General features: G+C 38.0%; 1 protein-coding gene across 3 annotated transcripts in view; it reads right to left on the minus strand.

The window, feature by feature from the left end:
* OXR1 (oxidation resistance 1) overlaps nucleotides 1–21,699 on the minus strand; it is a 588,329-nt gene that overhangs the window by 288,331 nt on the left and 278,299 nt on the right. For all 3 annotated transcript variants that reach the window (XM_072603288.1, XM_072603286.1, XM_072603290.1), the window contains exon 3: nucleotides 13,309–13,508. In XM_072603288.1, the coding sequence (XP_072459389.1) occupies nucleotides 13,309–13,508 (200 nt within the window). The remainder of the gene's footprint in view (nucleotides 1–13,308; nucleotides 13,509–21,699) is intronic.

A 21,699-nucleotide genomic window follows, 5' to 3' on the forward strand; every position in this document is an offset into this window, starting at 1 on the left:
AATTAGAAACTGAAGGAATGCCCAGTAATTGGGGAAAGGCTAAACAAGTGTGGTATATGACTGTGATGGAATACTACTGCGATGTGAGAAATGACTTGCAGGGATGGGGAGCCTGTGTGGCCTGGAGGCCACATGTGGCCCTCTAAGTTCTCAAGTGCCGCCCTCTGACTGAATCCAAACTACACAGAACAAATCCTTATGAGGATTATTAAATATTTACACATATTTGTGTTTATTTTTAAATTTAAATTTTATAATGAACACTTAAAAACTGGTCTGAGGGTTGTCACTTCTTATTAAGTAGTATGCTGGATTAGGAGACTTGAATATTCTTCCATTCAATTCAATAAACATTAATTAAGATCCCATTACATGCCAGATACTGGAGATACAAACAAAGAAAGACAGTTTTGGCTCTCAAAGACCTTACAGACTAATGGGGGCAGACCATGAGCAAAAGGAAATTGAAAGGGGGCAGGAGGACCATCAGGAGGTCTATAGGGCACACAGTGTAGGGGCATGTTTTTTTATGGGTTATAGGGTAGGTTATTCTGTGGAGTCAAAACCTGGGAGAGCTGATGATGCAGTGTGAATAGTTACCTGGAAAGTTCAGGTCCTGGACCCTCTATAAAAGCAGGCTTTAGGAGGAATTTAGTGCTCTTAATCTCATGTCCTCCAATCAGAAGGCAGAGCAGAGGCAACTATGGAGCTGAGAAGGTGGTGAGCATAAAAAACTGAGTCAATAAACATGATGATGAGAATTCATTCTGTAAGACACAAAAACTCCACAACCAAGAGTTTACAGAAAATGATTTGGTGACAATAAATCAGGTAGGAATGATGATAGTTCCTTGACTAATGTAAGATGATTTTCAGTCCATTCCTAAATTAAGCCAACAACTTATTTATGGAATGTGGAAGCTATATGTTTAAAATTTGCTTGGTATAAAACTAACATTTAAAATAATAGCTAACATTTATATAGCACTTTCATGTTTGGCAAATATCCCATTCAATCCTCAACAATCCTGGGAGACAGGAGCTATTACTTGTCCTATTTAAAGGATAAGAAAACTGTGGCTAACAGAAGTTGTGATTTGCCCAGAGTCACACAGTTAGTGCTGGAGGATGTTTGAACTCAGGTCTATCCTGACTCCAGGTCCAACACTATCCAGAATACTGAGCTGCCAAGTGAGGAATTCAGTGAGAAATAGAAAAGATGGCTAGGTACCTAATTGTGCTCATGTAATGTCATTCACGCTGAATTTTTCTTCGAAATTTCAAATAATGGAATTACTTTGGCTTTGTCAATTCACTTTTAATAATCTCTGGCTTTACTACATATTATCTGCATTATCTTGTGTAAGACACTTAAACTCTCCTGGTCTTGGTTCCCTCAACTATAAAATGGGAAGATTTGGACAAGATAATCTCTTAATGCCCTTTCCAAATATAAAATTCTATAATCCTATGAAACACAAAGTACTAATGGCTTCAACTACATGTATCTGTACATACTGTATCCTAAATGAATTATAAATGATCAGTACTGACTGTGAAATAAGGTTTCTTATTTATAGCTTTCTAATCAGCAATTATTCACTGGTGAAAACATGTTCATAGAAGGAAACCTAGATTTTGACTTACAAAATGACTAGTAGATAGAAGATCTGTAAACATCTGAGGAATAGAATATTATACTTATTATGTGTCAAGCACTATGCTAAGTGCTTTACAATTACCATCTCATTTGATCCTCACAACAACTCTAGGAGGTAAGTGCTATTAATATGCATTTTATGGATAAGACTACTGAGGCAAGCAGAGGTTAAATGACTTGCCCAGGGTCACATAGTCAGTTAAGCGTCTGAGGCTGCATTGAACTTAGAATTTCCTGACTCCAGGCCCATGGCTCTACCCATTTCACCACCAGGCTGTCCTGTGTGTATTTTTATAAGTATTTTTATAGCACCTGTAAAGACATATGGTATGGCAGCAGCTATAGAGATCTGTAACATCTCTCTTTTCCAGTCACTGTGCTAAACACTTTACAAACACTATTTCATTTGATCATGTAGAGGCCAGGGCCTATGGCCAAGGGAAAGAAATAAAAACAAAAACAAATTGAAGAAAGTATTTGCATAACTATTTGTGGTTTATATTCCATCTACTTTTTTATATATTTCCCCTCTTTATATGTTAAAACATTTTTTTTAACATTTTAACAAAAGTTTTGAGTTTCCATCTACTTTAAAAAAGAATCTGAGGTAGTTTACAATTAAATACTAAACAAGACAATTGTTGTGTTCGTCCTTCATTGCTGAAGAAGACCATGCCATCAGAGAAGTGATGACATGACTTGAACTTGACTTTATTTTGAGTGAGGGAGGGCTATGCAAGGTCACCAACCTCACTTCTCCTCCAGAGTCATATGAATCCAGTGACCAGACATTTATCAGGATGACTGGAGATGGCCCAGGGTGCACTGGGAGACCTTGGCCCCTTTTAGGCTAAGGTCTTTGCAGGCACTCACTTAGGGTGAGGTAATGCCCATTCATTGAATAGGACTTTTTAAGAAGTAGCCAGGGCAGGGCCCCTTTAATGAGGCAAAGAAAAAGGCTGGGAAGGAAATAACAGTTACTATTGATAATCACTCTAAAGACAGAAGGGTCCAGAAGAGCCCTTAGGAAAGGGGTACCTGAGCTTCAGAGTGCAGTAGGTTTAAGGTTTTGGGAAAGGAAAAGACAGGCACAGGATAGGAGAGGACAGGACAGGACAAAAACAAGACAATTAAAAAGAAAAACAAAAACCAGTTAAAAGCAGCAATGACACAGATGTTAACTGGCACCTGGGATGAGTTAGTTACTGTGGCTGAACACTGAATTTAGCTCTGAGTCTTTTGGAGGATAAGGCACAAAGGAGAACACATTCAGTTACATAATTTTCACTGTGAGATTAAAAAAGAAGCTTACAAGTTCATCCAGAAAGAAAAATCTTTCTTTCTCATACTGAAGTCTGGGAGAAATGTATCATGTGAGTCCTTGTATGGACTCACAAAATAGACAATGTATTTAGCAAAGGCCCTGAAGTCTTAACTCAGCAAAGACATTTCTCCAGGGAACAAGGATAAAGTGGGTCTAGGCACGTTGCTTTCTGATGATCTAACTTAAGTCAGGGATAGAATTTGGAGACACTAGTAGAGGAAAAGCTAACATTCAGCTGACTCTCTTGATCCTTAGCAGTTTCGGTGAGTCTTCATTAAGTGCTGGATCAAAGTTGACACATAGATGGATTTCTGTGTGAAGTGCCAGGATTCTGTGGTCATTTTTAAAATTATTGTTATAGAGCAGTCCACATGCTTTAGATCCTGGACCTAAGAAAGGGAACACTAATGTACTACTCCTTTTGTCATACTGTCACTGCAGAGTAGTATTGGCCATGTGTCTAACCTTGTATTGCTGGGACCCTATCAAGTCTCCTGGGCAGCTAGGTGGCATAATGGATAGAGCACTGACTGGGCTTGGAATCAGGAAGACTGATTTTCCTGAGTTCAAATCTGGCCTCAGACACTTACTAGCTATGTGACCCTGGGCAAATCACTTAACCCTGTTTGCCTCAGTTTCCTTATCTGTAAAATGAGCTGGAGAAGAAAATGGCAAACTAGTGTGTTTGTCAAAAGAAAAACCCAAAATGGGGTCATAAAGAGTCAGATATAACTAAAATGACTCAACAACAACCAAGTCTCCTGCCATTACACTGCCCATGTGTGAGCTGAAGTCCCAGGGGCCTTTTTCTAGAGTCAGTTCCCTGTTTCCTACACTGCACAGTGATATTTCAAATATTATTCAGTGGATCCCCTTTCCCTAGTCCTTTGCAGCTCCTTTTCCAAACCTGGTTTATTTCAACCATCACCCTCCTCTACTCCTACTCACCAGCCACTAAATGAACTTGGAACTGGAGGAAATCACACAATAGTGTTGACTGGATACATTACAAATTCACATTAACCAACCTCAACTGGGCCCTTGCTGCAGCTGGCAGTTCTTTTATTTCTCTTTACTAGATTCCCTATCTTACTCCTGAAGGGAAGCTATTTTGAACCTTTCCTTCTATACCTCCTTCTCTGTCTCAGTAAGAGACCTTGTCTCTTACTTTACTGAAAAAAAAAAAAAATGGAGGCCATTCAATATGAGCTTTCTTTTTTCCCCACTCTCTTCATCTCAAACCCCCTTGACATCATGTTTCATTCTCTCCTCCTTTCCCCAGAAACAAAGAGCTCCTTGCCAAGGTCTACTCGGCACTTGACTCATCCCTTCCCATCTTCTCTGGGTTAAAAGACAGTACAAAAGCAATGAAAACAGTGCCATTGAGAGCTTTACATTATAAAGGCAGAACAACAACCTTTTTTTCATTAGTTTGCCTTTGTCTTGAACTTATTTAGTTATCCCTTCTGCATCACAGGGGTTAGGGGCATATCACCCCTGAAAATCTGCATAAAACTTAACTGTACTAAACTAAACCAGAAAGGGTCTGGACAAAGCCTAATCTTAAATTAGATTGTTATCTCTAATCAAACACTGACGTTTACACCCAAATGCAGAAAAATAGGGATTAGGACGGTGAAGAATAATGACCTCACCTCATTAAGATCAAGTGAGATAATATTGTAAAAAACCCTTGAGTTTATTTTTTTTAAGGTCTCCCAACATTTCTGAATAAGGTAGGCTGACACCTTTTAGTTATAGCCATCATACCCAGCTAAACTGTAGTGAAGTGTTACCAGGTTATCTTTTTTTTTTTTTTTTTTGATCACCATTACTGGATTGCCATTACACATAACTCTCTAATTTAGGGTCAGATATTCCCAAGATTAACTCTGGTTTAGCAAGTAAATTATTTTAAACCAGAACTAACAGTACCTTGCCCATAGTCCTGCCTTTATCATATATAACCCACTTTTCTCTCTCTGATCATTGAATAAAGCAAATCTCTCTGGAAGTCTTCCCTAAAGACCTTATCCCATGCTCCAATCTGACCATTAAGAAGTATTCTTGTGCTGCTGCTGTTGAATTATTCAGTTATGTCCAACTCTTCACAACCCCATGGACCAGCACACCAGGCCCTTCTATCTTCCACTTATCTCTTGAAGTCTGTCCAAGCTCATGTTCCTTCTTTCCATGACACTATCCACCTCATTCTCTGCCATCTGCTTCTTAGCTTTAGTCTTCAATCTTTCCCAACATTAGAGTCTTTTCCAATGAGACCTGTCTTCCCATTACGTAGCCAGAGTATACAAGGTCAGCTTCAGTATCTGACCTTCCTGTGAATTACCTGAATTAATTTCTTTAATTATTGACTCACTTATTTGATCTCCTCCCTCTCCAAGGGATTTTCAAAAGTCTTCTCCAGCACACACCACAATTTGAAAGCATCAGTTCTGAGGTGCTCAGCTTTCCTTACAGTTCAACTCTCACAACCATATTTTGCTACTGAAAAAACCATATCTTTGACTACACAGACCTTTGTGGGCAGGATGATATCTTTGCTTTATAGTATGCTGTCCACATTTGCCATACCTTTTCTTCCAAGAAGCAAGTATCTTTTCATTTCCTGGCTGCAGTCGCTCTCGGCAGTGATCTCTGTGCCCAAGAACATAAAATCTGACACTGCTTCTATTTCTTCTCCCTCTATTTGCCAGGAAGTGATGGACTAGTTGCCAAGATCTTTTTTTTTTTTTTTAATGTTAAACTGCAAGTCAGTATTTACCCTCTTCTCTTTTACCCTCATCAAAAGGTTTCCTAGTTCTTTTACACTTTCTACCATCGGAGTGGTATAATCTACTTTTCTGAGAGTTGCTACTTCTTTCAGCAACATTAATTCCAGCTTTTGATTCATCTAGCCTAGCATTTCATATGCATATAAATTAAATACATAAGGTGACAATATACAGCCTTGTGGTACTCTCCAATCTTAAACCAATCAGTTGTTTCATGTTTGGTTCTAACAGTGCCTGTATACTAGTTCCTCAGGAAACAAGTCAAATGATCTGGTCCTCCCCTCTCTTTGAAGACTTGCCACATTTTGTTGTGATCTACACAGTCAAAGGGTTTAGTATAGTCAATAAAGCAGAAGTATATGTTTTTCTGCACCCCTCTTGCTTTCTCCACGAGCCACCAAATATTGGCAATTTGGTCTCTAGTTCCTCCGCCTCTTCAAAATCCAGCCTGCATTTCTGGTCATTCTTGGTTCACATATTGCTGAAGCCTACCTTGCAGAATCATAACCTTACTGGTATGTGAGATAAGCACAATTGCTTAGTAATTTGAACATTCTTCAGCACTGCCTTTCTTTAGGACTGAGATATAAACTGATCTTTTCCAATCCAGTGGCCACTGATAAGTTTTCCAAATTTTCCGGCATATTGAACATAGCCTTTTAACAGCATCATCTTTCAGGATTTTAAATAGCTCAGCTAGAATTCCACCACTCCCACTAGCCTTACTGTTAGCAATGCTACCTAAGGCCCACTTGACTTCACTTTCCAGGAGGTCTGGCACACACAGTAACCACACTATTGTGATTATCGTGATATTACGATCTTCCTTACATATTCTTCTGTATATCCTTGCCACCTTTTCTTACTCTCTTCTACTTCTGTTAAGTCCCTACCATTTTTCTATCTTTTATCATGCCCAGTTTTGCATAAAATTTTGCCTTGATATTTTAATTTTCTTGAAGTGATCTCTGATCTTTCCCATTTTATCATTTTCTTCTATTTCTTTGCATTGCTCATTTAGGAAAACCTTTTTTTATCTCTCCTCAATATTCTCTGGAATTCTGTACTCAGTTGGACATATCTTTCCCTTTCTCCTTTTCTTTTCACTTTCCTTCTTCCCTCAGCTATTTGTAAAGCCTCATCAGACAGCTATGTTGACTTCTAACTCTTCTTTTTCTTTGGGATGTTTTTTGTTGCTGCCTTCTCTACAGTATTGTGAACCTCTGTCCATAGTTCTTCAGGTACTCTACCATAAGTAATTCCTTATATCTATTCATCACCTCCACTTCATATTCATAAAGGATATTATTTAGATCATACCTATATGTTCTGATTGTTTTCCCCATTTTCCTCAATTTAAATCTCAATTTTGCATTTAGAAGCTCATGATCTGAGCCGCAGTCCAGTTCGGGTCTTATTCTAACTGCACTGAGATTCTCTACCTTTGGTCACAAAGTATATAATCAGTCTGATTTCTATATTGACCATCTGGTGATGTCCATGTGTAGAGTTGCCTTTAGGGTTGTTGAAAAAGAGTTTGCTATGATTAGTGAGTTGTCTTGACAAAATCCTATTAGTTTTCTGTGCTGCTTCATTTTGTACTTCAAAGTCAACCTTGTCTATTATTCTAATTATCTTCCTTATTTCCTATGTTAGCATTCCAGTCCCCTATAATGAATTTAACAACTTTTTAAATCTTATTTCTAGAAGATGCATTTCGACAGAAGTGATCCACTTTGATCTCTTGTGTGGTTGGATCATAAACTTATATTCCTGTGATATTGAACAGTTTGCCTTGAATTTGAACAAATATTATTATGTCACTTTTGAGATTATATTCCAGTACTGCTTTTCTCACCCCTTTATTGACTATGGGGGCTACCCCATTTCTTCTAAGGAAGTCTTACCAAGAGTAGTTAACATGAGCACCTGAATTAAATTCACTCATTTCTGTCCTTTTCAGTTCACTGACACCCAAGGTGCTAATGTTTATTTTTTCCATCTCCTTCTTGACCACATCCAGCTTACCTTGGTTCATAGATTTTAAATTCCAGGTTCCCATTCAATATTGGTCTTTATAGCACTGGACTTTCCTTTTCTGTTACCAAACACATCTGCAGCTGAGCTTCCTACTGACTTTGGCCCAGCTACTTCATTCTTTCAGGAGCTACTTGTGGCTGTCCTCCACTCTTCTCCAGTAACATGCTAGATACTTTCCTATTTGAGAGTCTCATTTTTCAGTATCATATCTTGTCATTTTATTACTGTCCATGAGGTTTCTTGGCAAAGATACTAGAGTGGTGTGCCATTTTCTTCTCTAGTGGTTTACCTTTTATCAGAACTCTCTACTATGACCTGTCCATCTTGGGTACCCTGCATGGCATAGCTCATAGTTTCACTGAGCTATGCAAACCCCTCTCCCATAACAAAGCAGTGACTCCTACCTTTTTGGAATCCAAATAATTATACTATCAGCTCACATATCTCCAGGTTTTCCCCAAACAAAAGCTGCTTTGTCAGCAACTTTGTTAAAATCGAGGTAAACTCTACCAGCGCACTGACTCCTTCAAAAAACAAACAAAAACAACATAGAAAAGAAAAATAGATGTCGGGCAAAGACTTTTCATAAAGCAATGTTGGCTGGCTCTTGTGATCACTGTTTCTTTTGGTATTCCTTCAATTATATATTCTATAATTCTGCCAAGTTGAAATCAAGCTCAGTTATCTCAATTTTCAGACTCTGTTCTGGATTGTCTAAAGACTACTTTGGAAGCAGAAAATAAAACACAAAACAAGAGCTAAGTACTTGCCCCTTCTCTCTGTCATCTGTTATCATTTTCCCATCTATTCCAAGAAATGATCCTATCCCTTCTCTGAGCAAAGTAATTGGAAAAATCCTTTATTTTGTCCACTATCCTTTTCATTCCCCGTGCCCCAAGCTTCAGCTCGTAAATGTTAGCTCTCCTGAAACTCTTCTTACAGAACCATTTATCAACACAGAGAAGGTTATTTATCTTCCTGTTAACTAGAGCTGGAAAGCTTATATCCAGTTTGTCTAGTAGCAGAACCAAATTACTTTAAGATCAGTTAAATAGAAGTTAAAACACATCTTTACTTTATGCCATTTAGAACTGGAATGTGATCTGTCAAAAGCTGGTTCCTGACCATTTTGATTTTGTGAGCAACATTATGACAAAGTCTTTAAAAAAACATTAATAAGCTGAGATCTATATTGATAATATTCAGTTTGATCTGTAGGCCATCTCTCTACAGAGTCAAAGACTCAACAGAGATTGATGAAGGCTGTAAAAAGTCTTAAATTTTCTTAACAGTTTTCTCAGTCAGATAAAACAGTATAGCCATAATCAATAATGGAGTGGCTGCATCTAAAACTGCTTGCTCCTTATGAAAGATATTAGATTGAGAGATAGAGTCCTGCAATATACTGAAAAGAAAAGTGGTCACAGATTTTTAAGGGATTGTCTAGCAAATGAATTAACTTATAGTTTGGAGGAAGTGGTAGGTTTCTTTTTATCAATCAGACCAGTATTGGTCCACAACATTTTTTCCTAAAAAAACTTTTCATACCAACTATCAGAAATTCCCCAAATTTACATTTGAATCTTTTCATGACCTACAGTCTCTTCAATGTGAGTACTTCCTCCACTGGTGCAGCTTGTACCTATCTATCCTGTGCAATTCTTGTCTATAGCCTCTCATGACACTAATTGTCCATCTCATCCTTCTGCAGTTCCCTTTTCCTTTTGTTTACAATTTTTCCAAACATTAGGGCCTTTCCCAGTGAGTTCTGCCCCAGTATTAAGCTTCAGCTTTAGTGTTTGAATTTCCAATGAATAGTCTGAGTTATTTTTTTAAGTATTGAAATATGTAAGTATATTTATAAAACATAATATTAATATAATAGAATGTAAAATAACATAATGTATAGTGTAATGTAATATAACATAACATAATGTAATATAGTATAGTTTAGTATAATATAAATAACCTAACCTAATCTAACAAACATAGCAATAGCACAGCATAATACAACATAACATACCAGAGCATGGCATAACATACCATAACATAACAACATCGAACTTCTATCTCTTCCTATTCCACACAACCAGAGTAGTTCAGGCCCCATCACCTTACTAGAAAAGTCTCCCAAATGCCCAAACTATCTTGAGTTTATCCTTCCTCATGTTTAGACTTTTACCCTCTTGCCTGGGTAATCTTCTAATCTTTCTGGTACACTGCTCTGATCATTCTCTTGGGATGAGCAGGTGTAAAAGGGTTTGGATCTTAATCAGTGGAAGAAGTACTTATTTCAGAAATACCATGATCCCCCACAGCAAAGTATGATAGGACTGTAGCCAGTCAACTAGCATTTCTTAACCACCTGCAAAGTGCCAGGCCCTGTGCTAAGTATCAGCATACGATGAAAGGCTGTAACATTCCCAGTTCTCAAGGAGCTCACAGTCCAGTGCGGGAAGAAAGAAGGAAAGAGAGTGGTATGCAAACAATTATATACAAATAGGATGGAGATATTTCAGAGACAAGGCACCAGAGAAAGGACTGGGAAAGGCTTCATGTAGAAAGAAGACAGGACTTTAGCTGAGATCTGAAGAAAGTCAAGGTAGCCTAGAAGTGAAGAAGAGAGGGAGAAAGAATTCCAGGAATGGGAGATGGTCAATGGAAATGCCTGGATTCATTGTCTTCAAGAAGTAGGAAAGACGTTAGTGGCTTTAGGTTGCAGAACATGTTGGGAGGGGTGGTAGTTAAAGAGTGAAGACTTGATAAGGGCTAAGTTATGAAAGATTTTAAAATCCAAAAAGAGGATTTTATATTTGATCCCAGAGATAATAGAGGATCACTGAAAGTGATTGACTAGGGAGGTCACATGGTCAGACTTGTGCTTTAAGAAAATACGTTTAACAGCTGAGTGGAGGATGGCCTGGAGTGGGGTAAGACTTGAGGAGGAGAGGTCAACTACAGGCTTGCAACAGTCCAGGTGTGAAGAGATGAGAGTTTACAACTGTATGGTGGTGGTAATGTCAGATGAGGGAATAGGGAGCATAAGGAAAGGTTACAAAGGTAGAGGGGCAGCTAGGTGGTGCAGTGGATAGAGCACCAGTGCAGGAGTCAGGAGGACTTGAGTTCAAATCTCACCTCAGACACTTGACACTCACTAGCTGTGTGACCTTGGGCAAGTCACTTAACCCCAATTGCCTCATTCTGGGTCATCTCCAGTCATCCTGATGAATATCTGGCCACTGAATTCAGATGGCTCTGGAGGAGAAGCGAGGCTGGTGACCTGCACAGGCCTCCCTCACTCAAAACAAAGTCAAGTGCAAGTCACGTTATTATTTCTCTGATGGCATGGCCTTCTTTGGCAACGAAGAATGAACACATACATACAAAGGTAGAAATTAAAGTACTTAACAACTAATTGGATGTGGTTGGATGAGAGCTAGTGATAAGCAGAAGATGACACCTAGGTTATGATCCTGAGCAACTGGGAAGATGGTGGTACCCTTGACAGTAATAGAAAAGTTAGGAACTGGAAAGAGTTTTGGGAGGAAGAGATAATGTGTTTACTTTTGGACACGTTAAGATATCTACAAGATATCTTATGTTCCAGATGTCCAGTAGTCAGTTAGAGAGAAGAGACTCAAGTTCTGGAGAGAGGTTAGGAGTGGATAAACAGCTCTGAGAAACATCTTCAAGGACATTATAGTTGAATCCATAGGAGCTAATGGATTCACCAAATAAAATGGCATAGAGGGAAAAAAGAAGAGGACTCAGGACAGAACTCTGGCAGACATTCACAATTAGAAGGTATGACCTAGATAAGATCTAGCAAAGTATTCTAAGGAATGGTCAGATAGGTAGGAGGAAAACCAGGAGAGAATGGTGTCACAGAAACCGAGGAAGAAGAATATCCAAGAGAAGAGTATAAAAGCCTGCAGTGATCAGGTCAAGAAAGAGGACAACTGAGAAAAGGTCATTAGATTTGCTAATTAAGAAAACAGTGATGACTTTGGAAAGAGAAGTTTCAACTGAATGATGAAGCTAAAAGTCAGTCTGCAACGAGTTTAGAAAAGAATAAGAGAAAAGGAAGAGAAAAGATTATAGATAGCTCCAAGGTGTTTACCCATGAAAGGGAGGAGAGAGATAGGATGATAGCTAGTGGGGATGGATGCCAGTGAGGGTTTTTCATGATTGGGGAAAACACTGGAATATTTGTAGACAACAGGGAAGCAACTAGTAGATAAGGAGAGATTAAAAATTAGGGAGAGAATAGGGATGATCAAGGGAACAATATTCTGGGGAAGAAGAAATAGAATGGGATCACTTGTATATGTAGAGAGTATTATTTTGTCAAGGAAAAGGGCTACCTCTTCTGCTGATTTGGGTGTAGGAGGAAAAAATGGTGGAAGAAATCTTGGTGATATGAAATCAACTTTTTTCAGTGAAATACAAGGTAAAGTTCTCAGTTAAGAGGGTAGGGGAAGATGGAGCTATGGGATATATGGTATGGAAATTCTGCTTTGATGAGTAGGATGGTGAGTCAATAAGAGAGGTGCAAAAAGATTGCCTTATCACAGTGAGGGCCCACACCGAGAATATATAACATAAATTTGAATGAACCCAGTCAATGTAGTTTCATAATTTTCTCCATCTTTTTTACATAAAAAAAGCTTAATTAAAATGGAAAAATGAATTTTATTTCTGAAATTGATTCTACTATTAGCTTTAAAAAAACAGTAGAGGACCAAGGATTCTTTATGCAATGGTTAACTTACTACAAGTACCTCAAATAGGCCCAGAAATTTTTTTATGTTGATTTTTTGTAATAATGCATTGGAAAGAAAAGTCCTAATTATTTCCCTTTTACTATTTCTATTTTCCTAGTGTTCAAATTCTACATCTAATACGTCTTGAGAAAGAATCCTTGACAGGAATTTTTCATCACCCCAAAAAATGGACAGTGATTTCCCCCATGTGGTGTTATGAGATATTATTCAGTCATCTGAAATGAAGCTAGAAGCAAACAGATCCAGAACCTCAGAGCACGGTAACTTTCCAGTTTCTATGTGACTTTTTCTAGTTACAAACTGATAGCAATGGCTAACTTAATAGGAAGACAAAACAAAATCAGAGTCTTGTGAGACTGGAGAGAAAATGTAAAGGACTAAGTTTAAAAAAGAAAAACTACCTACCAAAACAAGGCTGAAATGGAAACAGCAGCAATAAGCTTAAAAGCTAGAAAACTTAGGAACTTCTCTAACGTTTCTTTTAAAGTAAGATAATGAAAATTTTCAAGTTTACTCTCTAATTAAATTTAGCTAAAGGTCTCTCAGTATTTTCTCCTCCCACGTACCTATGAACTTTATACAAACGACATGTCCGAGTTAAGCAGTCAGGCAGATGGAAAAAGCCATTTAAAAAAAATAGTCGAGAAGAGCAAATAAAGAACATCATTTGTACACTGTCTATTTGTATGAAGAGTATCTTGTACTCACCAATGGTATAGAATCTCTTCAGTTCACTCCTCCGTGGATTGCGCTTCTGGGCATTGTCTGTGTTGATCTCTTCTTCCACAATGGTTGGTGTCTTGGCAACAGATGGCACCTTACTGGCCTGTGCTGCTGGTTTTGCTGCTCCTGCCAGAGGGTTAAATCCTGGTGCAGTGATATCCACAGATTGGGACTTTTTCTTCAACCTACAAATAGAGAATACAATATGCTGTGTTTTTGACTTAAGAAATATACCTGTTTCCTTTCTCAAGAAAGGAGAAAATAGAATAAATAATGCATTATCTTATACTTCAGAAATCTTTTTCAGTTTTGTAAGCTGAATGGGATTTGTCCAGATATATATATACATATATATATATATATATATATATATATATATATATATATATATATATATATATAACCCTCATATTAAAAACCTTAAAAGAGAGAAATAAAAAGACATTAGGAAGTATGCTCAGCTTTCATCTTTCATAGACATACGAAAAAATGCTCTAAATCACTTTTGATTATATAAATGCAAATCAAAACAACTCTGAGGGAACACGTCATAACTATCACATTCATCAACATGACAAAACAGGAAAATTACAAATGCTGGAGAAGATGTGGGAAAATTGGAACACTAATGCATTGCTGGAGGAGTTGTGAACTGATCCAACCATTCTGAATAGCAATTTGGAACTACGTCCAAAGGGCTATCTATAAAAATGTGCATACCCTTAGACCACTTAGCAATACCACTTCTAGGTCTGTATCCCAAAGAGATCATCCAAATGGCAAAAGGATTCACATGTACAAAAATACTTAAAGCAGCTCTTTTCATGGTGACAAAGAATTGGAAATTGAGGGGATGCCCATCAGCTGGGGAAAGGCTAAAGAAGTTGTGGTATATGAATGTAATGGAATATTATTGTGCTATAAGAAATGATGAGCAGGCGGACTTCAGAAAAACCTGGAAAGACTTAAATGAACTGATGCTGAGTGAAGTGAGCAGAAGTGAGCAGAGCCAGGAGAACACTGCACTTAGTAACAGCCACAACGCAGGACGACTAACTTTGATAGACATCTCTTCTTAGCAATGCAAGGATCCAAGGACTCCAAAGGACTCATTATGCAAAATGCCGTCAATGCTGTCTATGTGTAGAACAAGAACTATGGAATCTGAATGCAGATTGAAGCATGTTATTTACTCTATTTTTCTTTTTTGTTTGTTTCTTCTTTCTCGTGGTTTCTCCCATCGCTTCTAATTGTTATTTACAACATAACTAACGTGAAAATAGGTTCAATAGGAGTGTATATTTAGAGCCTATATCAAATTACATGCCTTCTTGGGGGTTGGGAAGGGGAAAGAGAGAGACAGAGAGAGAGAGAGAGAATTTGGAACTCAAAATCTTATGGGAGTGAATGTTGAAAACTAAAAATAAATACATTTAAAAAAAATAAAAAATAAAGACGAGAAGCATGCTTCAATGTGAAAAAAAGTATACTCAGTTTTCTACACTTGGGGAAATCATTAAGAAAATGAATTAATATTACAAAGAAAATATATTAGAAGAAAGCTCTTGTATATTTTTCAAAGCATCTGAAACTGTGGTATCAAAGTCAATGACCCATTCTGTTCATTATATTTGGTTCTGAAAGCAAAGAATCTTTTTGCCTGAAGCATTAATACATTCTTTTGGAATACATAGCTTCAACTCAGGTGTCAGTGAATGAAATAAGACGTTTAGTAGCTGGAGAGTGTCACTGCTTGTCTACTTAAATGAGTTGTTATGTCATCCTGCCAGCATATTTCTCATATTTTAAAAAGATAAATGTTGTACATAAATAAGTCATTCAGGGGGTTGGGGGTTAGAAGGAAGGATTACTTATTTTACTGGCATTGTGAACTCCCTAGTGTTCTATTCTGCTGATATTTATCACCAACTCCCACATAACATGTACGTAATTGAAAATGGTCTGGGAATTCTGAGATGGTGAGTTACTAGTCAACAGTTGCATAGTTAGTAGGTGTTAGAGGTAGGACTAGAACCTAGGACTTAAAATCCCACCTCTTGATGCTCACCATCTATATAGCCTTAGGCAAACAGGGCTAAATAGCCTCTGAGATCTCTCTGTCTTTATGATGCTATGAATTCCTGAATCCAAGGGTAAGCCTCTGTCTGACATATCATAACAATTCCCAGTTAACTCTTATTAGTCACTTATCCTGCCTGGATATGAGTTGTCTCTTTGTAAAATAAAGAAGGTTGGGCCAAGTCACCTCTGCCAACCCTTCCAGCTCTAGATCAATAACCCTATGACTTTCTTATGACCAAGACTGGCCCACTCTCCAATGTGCCACATGATCTTGCAATGAACTCTCCATTGAGGGTTAATGAATATTTGTATTGATAATGTATTTTTTGCTTAACTTGAAGATCTTTCCCACACATTAGTAGGCCCATGGGAACTGCTTAAATCATGGAAGCCTAAGTCACATGTGGTAGGACGAACTTCTTGAAAGAGTAAAGCAGGAAGGTGGAGGAGGAGGAAGAGGAGCTACAGCAGAGTTGAGAGGAAATTAGAGAGCAAGTAGAGCTGGGAAAGAGAGCTTGCCTGTGATTTTGTTTAAGGGAGACTGTTTGTGATTTGTTAAGGGAACTGTTTTGTGGGAAGCCTAAGAGAGGGAAGGCTTGTTCTCTGCATTGTTGCTGTATATAGATTTCTTTGTTACTATGATGGATTTGGCTTTCTGGTTTCTGAATAAATGTTTTGGCTCTGTCTTCCATGTAGAAAGTCTGTTGTATTTTGTGATTCAGAATTGTGCCAGCATATTCATGGCCACTGTAAGTGCTGTGACTATCATTGACTCTACGATATTCCAAACTTTTAGTGTGTGATATGAACTTCCTTAATCAGGTAGCAAAAGGGCCAGCAGTCTATTGTTATGAACACTCAGAATAGGAGAATACATAGCATTTCACTGCTCTGATTAGGCAAGGCACCCATGACAGAGTGGATAGAGTCAGGAAGACCTGGTTCAAGTCCCATCTCTTAACACAAATTGGTTGTATGACCCTGAGAAAGTCACTTAATCTCTTGGTACTCCTAAGCAATTCTCTTAAGTTTTAGAGCAGTTCCTGATCTGCTTTTTTAGAGGGGAATTTTTCACTGTATAGATGATAGTCAATAAACTGAATGTCTGTAGTTTACTGATGAAGTCACAGATTCAGTCATCCTCCCAATTTTCCCCTCTCCTTCAGTTCCCCAAGAGAAAAAGGGAGGCATAGGACTTTGATGAGTATGCCATGAGTTGATCTGACTATCCTGAGGAGCTATATAGTAAGGCAGTAATGAAACTCTCTTTGGAATACTGGGGAAAGTGAGGCACAGAAAGCCCTTGCCTTTCTTGAGATCTCAGAGAGATAAAAAGCAAAATTAGATCTTAAGAAATCACTTGCCCTGAAACTTAAGCTTAACACACGAAACTACTATCCCTAGGACATTTGAAAAGATGATTGCTAAAATAAATAAGAGTATTCAAAAAATAGCTAAAGTTTGTTCCAACAGGACAGTAGGGGGAAGCACTGAAGATAATAAATACAATGTTATCTCATCACTATTTAATGTTCGGGCCCCAAATTCCCCTAGAATAAGCAGAATGCTGGTCTTAGGATCAAAAAAGAAATGAAGATGCTCCATTTCCACTCTCTTCCAGTGCATCTTTCCTCTAAATGATTCTGATTCATTGTTCTTTCACAGTGAGACATGACACAGGGGGATTTGGAATAAAAAGAAGGAAGAAAACATTTATTAAGCACTACTATGTGTTAGGCATTGTGCTAAGTGCTTTCAAATGTTATCTTTTAATTATCACAACAATTTTGGGAAGGAGGTTATTATTATCCCCGTTGTATAATTGAGGCAAACAGATGTGAAGAGACTTGCCTAGGGTCACACAGCTAGGAAATGTCTGAAGTCGCATTTTCTCTTAGGTCTTCTTTAGTCTACATTGCAGCCATCCAGCTGAAGATTAGGAGAAATCTGTCTTTATTATAAGATAAACTAGAGGCAGTGCAGTGATGAAGCCTTTCTCTTCAAGAGGAATGCATAGTGTGCAACACTTCCTATTTCCAAAAGCCTTGCTTTGAGTTTTCTGGTTTGACCTGAAAGCCACAACACACCCTTTTTCTTTCTTTAAAGAGTCTGTTTCTGCTTCTTTTGGGCCAGATTAGGTCAGGCTCCCTGTGGAGGACACAGAAGTGCAAGGCAATAAAAGAGGACTGTGCCAAGTACCCTTGGTGGCAGAGATTAATGAGTTATCATTTTCCCAGGAAAGAGTACAGCAAACAAAACGTTAACTGTTGACTCTTATGAGACACTGATAGAGTTGACCAAAGTCATTTGTGGTCTGATGACTGGCTGTGGTCTCAGTGTTGATTGTACTATGACAGGGTCCACTATCAGCAGGAGATACATTTTCTTTTTACAGAGAACACAGATTATCATTCTGTAACAAATCTTGTGCAACCTGTAATTGCTTCAGCTGTAGACAGTTATATGAAGGTTATATTTTTTCTTCATGTTTGGACAGGATAGTTTTTTTTCTTTAGGGTTCTTTTTTTTTTTTAAGACTGTTGTTCTTCAATTCTTTCAGTTATGTGTGATTCTTTGTGACCCCCATTTGAGCTGGAGTAGTTTGTCATTTCCTTTTCCAGCTTATTTTACAGAGGAGGAAACTGAGGCAAACACTGTCTTGCCCAAGGTCACATAGGTAGTAAGCATTTGAGGCCAGATTTTAACTCAGGAAGATGAGTCTTCCTGACTCCAGGACTGGCATTCCATTCACTGTGTCACCTCGCTTGCTCTTTTTAAGACTTAAGTCTCCCCATTTCACCCAGGTTGGAAGGGCAGGAGTCACTCACAAGCCTGATTTCCCTAATTAGCATAGAAACTTTGATATGGTCCATTTCCAAGCTATCTTATTCCTCTCTAGGTGATTTGGTGGCACCCTACTCACAGGGATTCACCACAATGACGTCAGACAGTATAGATATCAAATTGGTACAGTCCACTGCTACGCAGAACTCCTGAGTCCAAGAGATACACCACCCTCAGTTTCTCCAGTAGCTGGTATGCACCACCAAGCCTAGCTATCATATTTTTATTTTGTTTCTGAGTTTTCTCTCATATTCCCTCCTCCCCCAAATTCCTATTGCAACAGTATTTGAGGACCAGACCAAAAACCTTATGTTTCACCTGCAGTACCATATTAAGGCATATAGGGGTCTAGTCATTTGGTAGGCAAAGATAAACCCTAAAGTATCTACTAAAGTTGCTTCTTAGCATTGACTTGATGCTTCTACTTTTCAAAATGAGACCGGTATTGATGTCCCTCCATCCATAGGATATGTCCTTTGGATTCTACTTTCAGCAGCAAAGATGAATTTGGCCCATTGTCATTCATATTCCAGTCTAGATCCCCTTGTGACCAATGGTTTGCATCTACAAGATGGCAGTCAATGACTAAGCAGCTCAATTAACTAATGTTCATCAAAAACTTCCTACAATGTAGGCAAGACAGGCACAGATATATGAGAGAGGGGGTGAAGACTTAGCAACTAATGAAGGTGAGAGGTGAGGGGAAGGAAAGATTCAAAGAAGACTTTTTTGGAGAATGGTAGTACCATCAACAGAAATACAAGAGTTAAAAGAAAAATCATGTTTTATAGGGTGAAATGGAATTACTTTTGGACATGTTAAACTGAAGATGATGAAATATTCAAGTGAGGATGTCTAACAAACAGATCAAGTGAGCTAATCTATGTAAAGCACTGTGCAAGCCTTAACGGGAGTCTAAATGTTAGCGATAGCTATCATTCTTAGTTGTGTAAATAAGACTGGAGCCCAGGGAAATAGGTAGGAAAGCCTTGCACAAAATCTTAATGGATGTCCATATTTATGAGATGAAGGAAAGAAAAGGCTGGTGAAGGAGAAAGGCAGAGTGCTCAGAAGGCTGAAGGATGCAGCAGAATGGAAGCCAAAGAAGAAATAGAGCATCAAACTGGGTGTGGTCAACAGTAGGAGATGCTAAAGAGTTGATAGAGGATGAAGACTGGGGGGTGAAGGGAGAAAAGGGATAAGGAGATTATTCACAACTTTTAAGAGAACAATTTTAGGTGAATGGGTAGAATATTATATATACTATATATCATACTATAGTATAAGACATTGAGAAGTGAATTAGTGGCAAAATAGAGAAAGTGAGAGCAGACTGTTTTTTAAAAAATGGTAACGAAAGGTAGGAAGAGGTAAGAAAATGGTGTGATGGGTAGCATTGTAAAGGGAAGATTTTTCCCCATCTTAAAGAAAAGAAACACATAAGATTCTCTATAGATCAAGTGAAGAAATAATGGAGAGGGAGAAATTAATGTTGTATGAGATGGGGATGATTGATGGAGCAAATTTAGGAATTAATATTCCAAAGATATAGGACACAGACTTAGAGGGGTTAGCCTTGACGAAATGGGAGAAAAGGGAGGGATGAAGAAAAATTTAGAAAAGAATTCAAATTGGATGGCATCGATCTTCTCAGCAAAGTTACAGCAGAGATTATCACCTGAGACTGAGCAGGATGAAGATAGAGTGGGAACCTGATAGAGAAGAGGTTTTGGAAAAGCAGCTAAGTCATAAGAGATGACTCAAAGAGTTGTAGCCCAGTGGTAAGGACCTACATGAGACAGAACAAAGCCAAGTGACCTCCAAATGGCTTCAATATTTACCTTATAAGCAAAGGTGTCTAGTTCGAATCTTGAGCTACATCTCTGGTTCAAGTTGAGGATAGGTAAATGTAAAAATTTGAATTCTTGATTCTGACATAATGTTGTTGTTTTTGTTTTTCCCAGTGACAGGAGATTTCTAAGGATCTACTTCATTAACATTTTATTCTTAAGAATTCTGGAAATGACCTTGATGTTTTCTTGAACCTTGAATACAGCCTAACCTGGAAATGGGTATGATGTGGTATTGAGTAAGCCACATATCAAACATCTAATAATCAATTTATTTTCTTTTAAATAGTATTTTATTTTTTCTAATTATATGTAAAGACATTTCTTAAAGCATTCCTTTAAGAAAATTTTGAGTTCCAAATTTTTTACCTCCCTTCCTCTCTTCCCTCCTCCCTAAGATCGTAAGCAATGTGACACAGGTTATACATGAGCAATCATGTAAATCCTATTTCCGTAATTAGTCACATTGTAAAAAAAGAAACAGAACAAAAGAAAAAACTACAAAAAAATAACGAAAGTGAAAATAGAATGTTTTGATCTGCTCCCAGACTCCATAAATTCTTTCTCTGAATGTGGATAGCATTTTAATGATGTATTTATTAGACAGCTGGGTAACACAATGGACAGAGTGCTAGAACTGGGATTAGGAAGACCTGAGTTCAAATATGATCTCAGACACTAAGTATTACCCTGGGCAAGTCATTTAACTTCTGTCTGTCTCTGTCTACTCACTTGTAAAATGGGGATAATAATCACAAAATAAGTATTATTATCCTGAAAAAACTGAAGCTCAGAAAAATCTGATGGTAAGATCATAACATAACAGGATCACACAACTAGCATTGGAAAGGAACTTAGAGGTCATTTGGTCTGTCTCATTGTATGGATGAGGAAACTAAGGCCAAAGGAGGGTAAGTGATTTGACCACAGATTTGCTCACAGACAGTAACAGAAATAAGTTTTGAACATGGATTCTCTTCCTGTAGAACCAATGTTCTTTCCAATAAACCATGATGCTCATAATTCAACTGACTTGCTGTTATGGCAAACAAAGTAGAATCTTTTGTTGTTTTTGTTTTAGTATAATCAAGTGCCTCTGATTGAATCTTGCCTTTATCAACCAAGAGTCTTCAGTAGGAGTAAAATTCAGAAACAAGTTTCTTTAACAGTATATGTATTTGTATTGTTAATTATTTTAATGTGATTAAAAAAGATCTTCCCCACTCATTAATGGGTCTGGGAAGATTTGCAGGAAGGCCCATACCTTTTGTTAATGAGGCACTGGTACTCAAGGACTGTGATGCCCTCTGGCTCTAAAAAGTTTATAAATACTCTGAGGGTGAGGCTTTACTTTAGGGCTTACTGACTGGAAGTATTTGTTTTGCCAGATGAGACTCTGGGAAGCTGCTCAAGAGCCCCAAGGCTTTGAAAACCCAGATGTTGGTGCTTCCCTCCCTGGTAACAGATGGATCTGTCTGTTGATCTGTCAGATATCTGGAAATATGTCTGGTGACCTTTGATTTCTCTGTATTTTCTCTGAAGGTCAGGGTGCTGACTTTTCCCCCTGAACTAAGTGAATGATACATGAGCTTGATTAAAG

This window comes from Notamacropus eugenii, chromosome 4 (genome assembly GCF_028372415.1).
Source record: "Notamacropus eugenii isolate mMacEug1 chromosome 4, mMacEug1.pri_v2, whole genome shotgun sequence".
NCBI lineage: Eukaryota > Metazoa > Chordata > Mammalia > Diprotodontia > Macropodidae > Notamacropus > Notamacropus eugenii.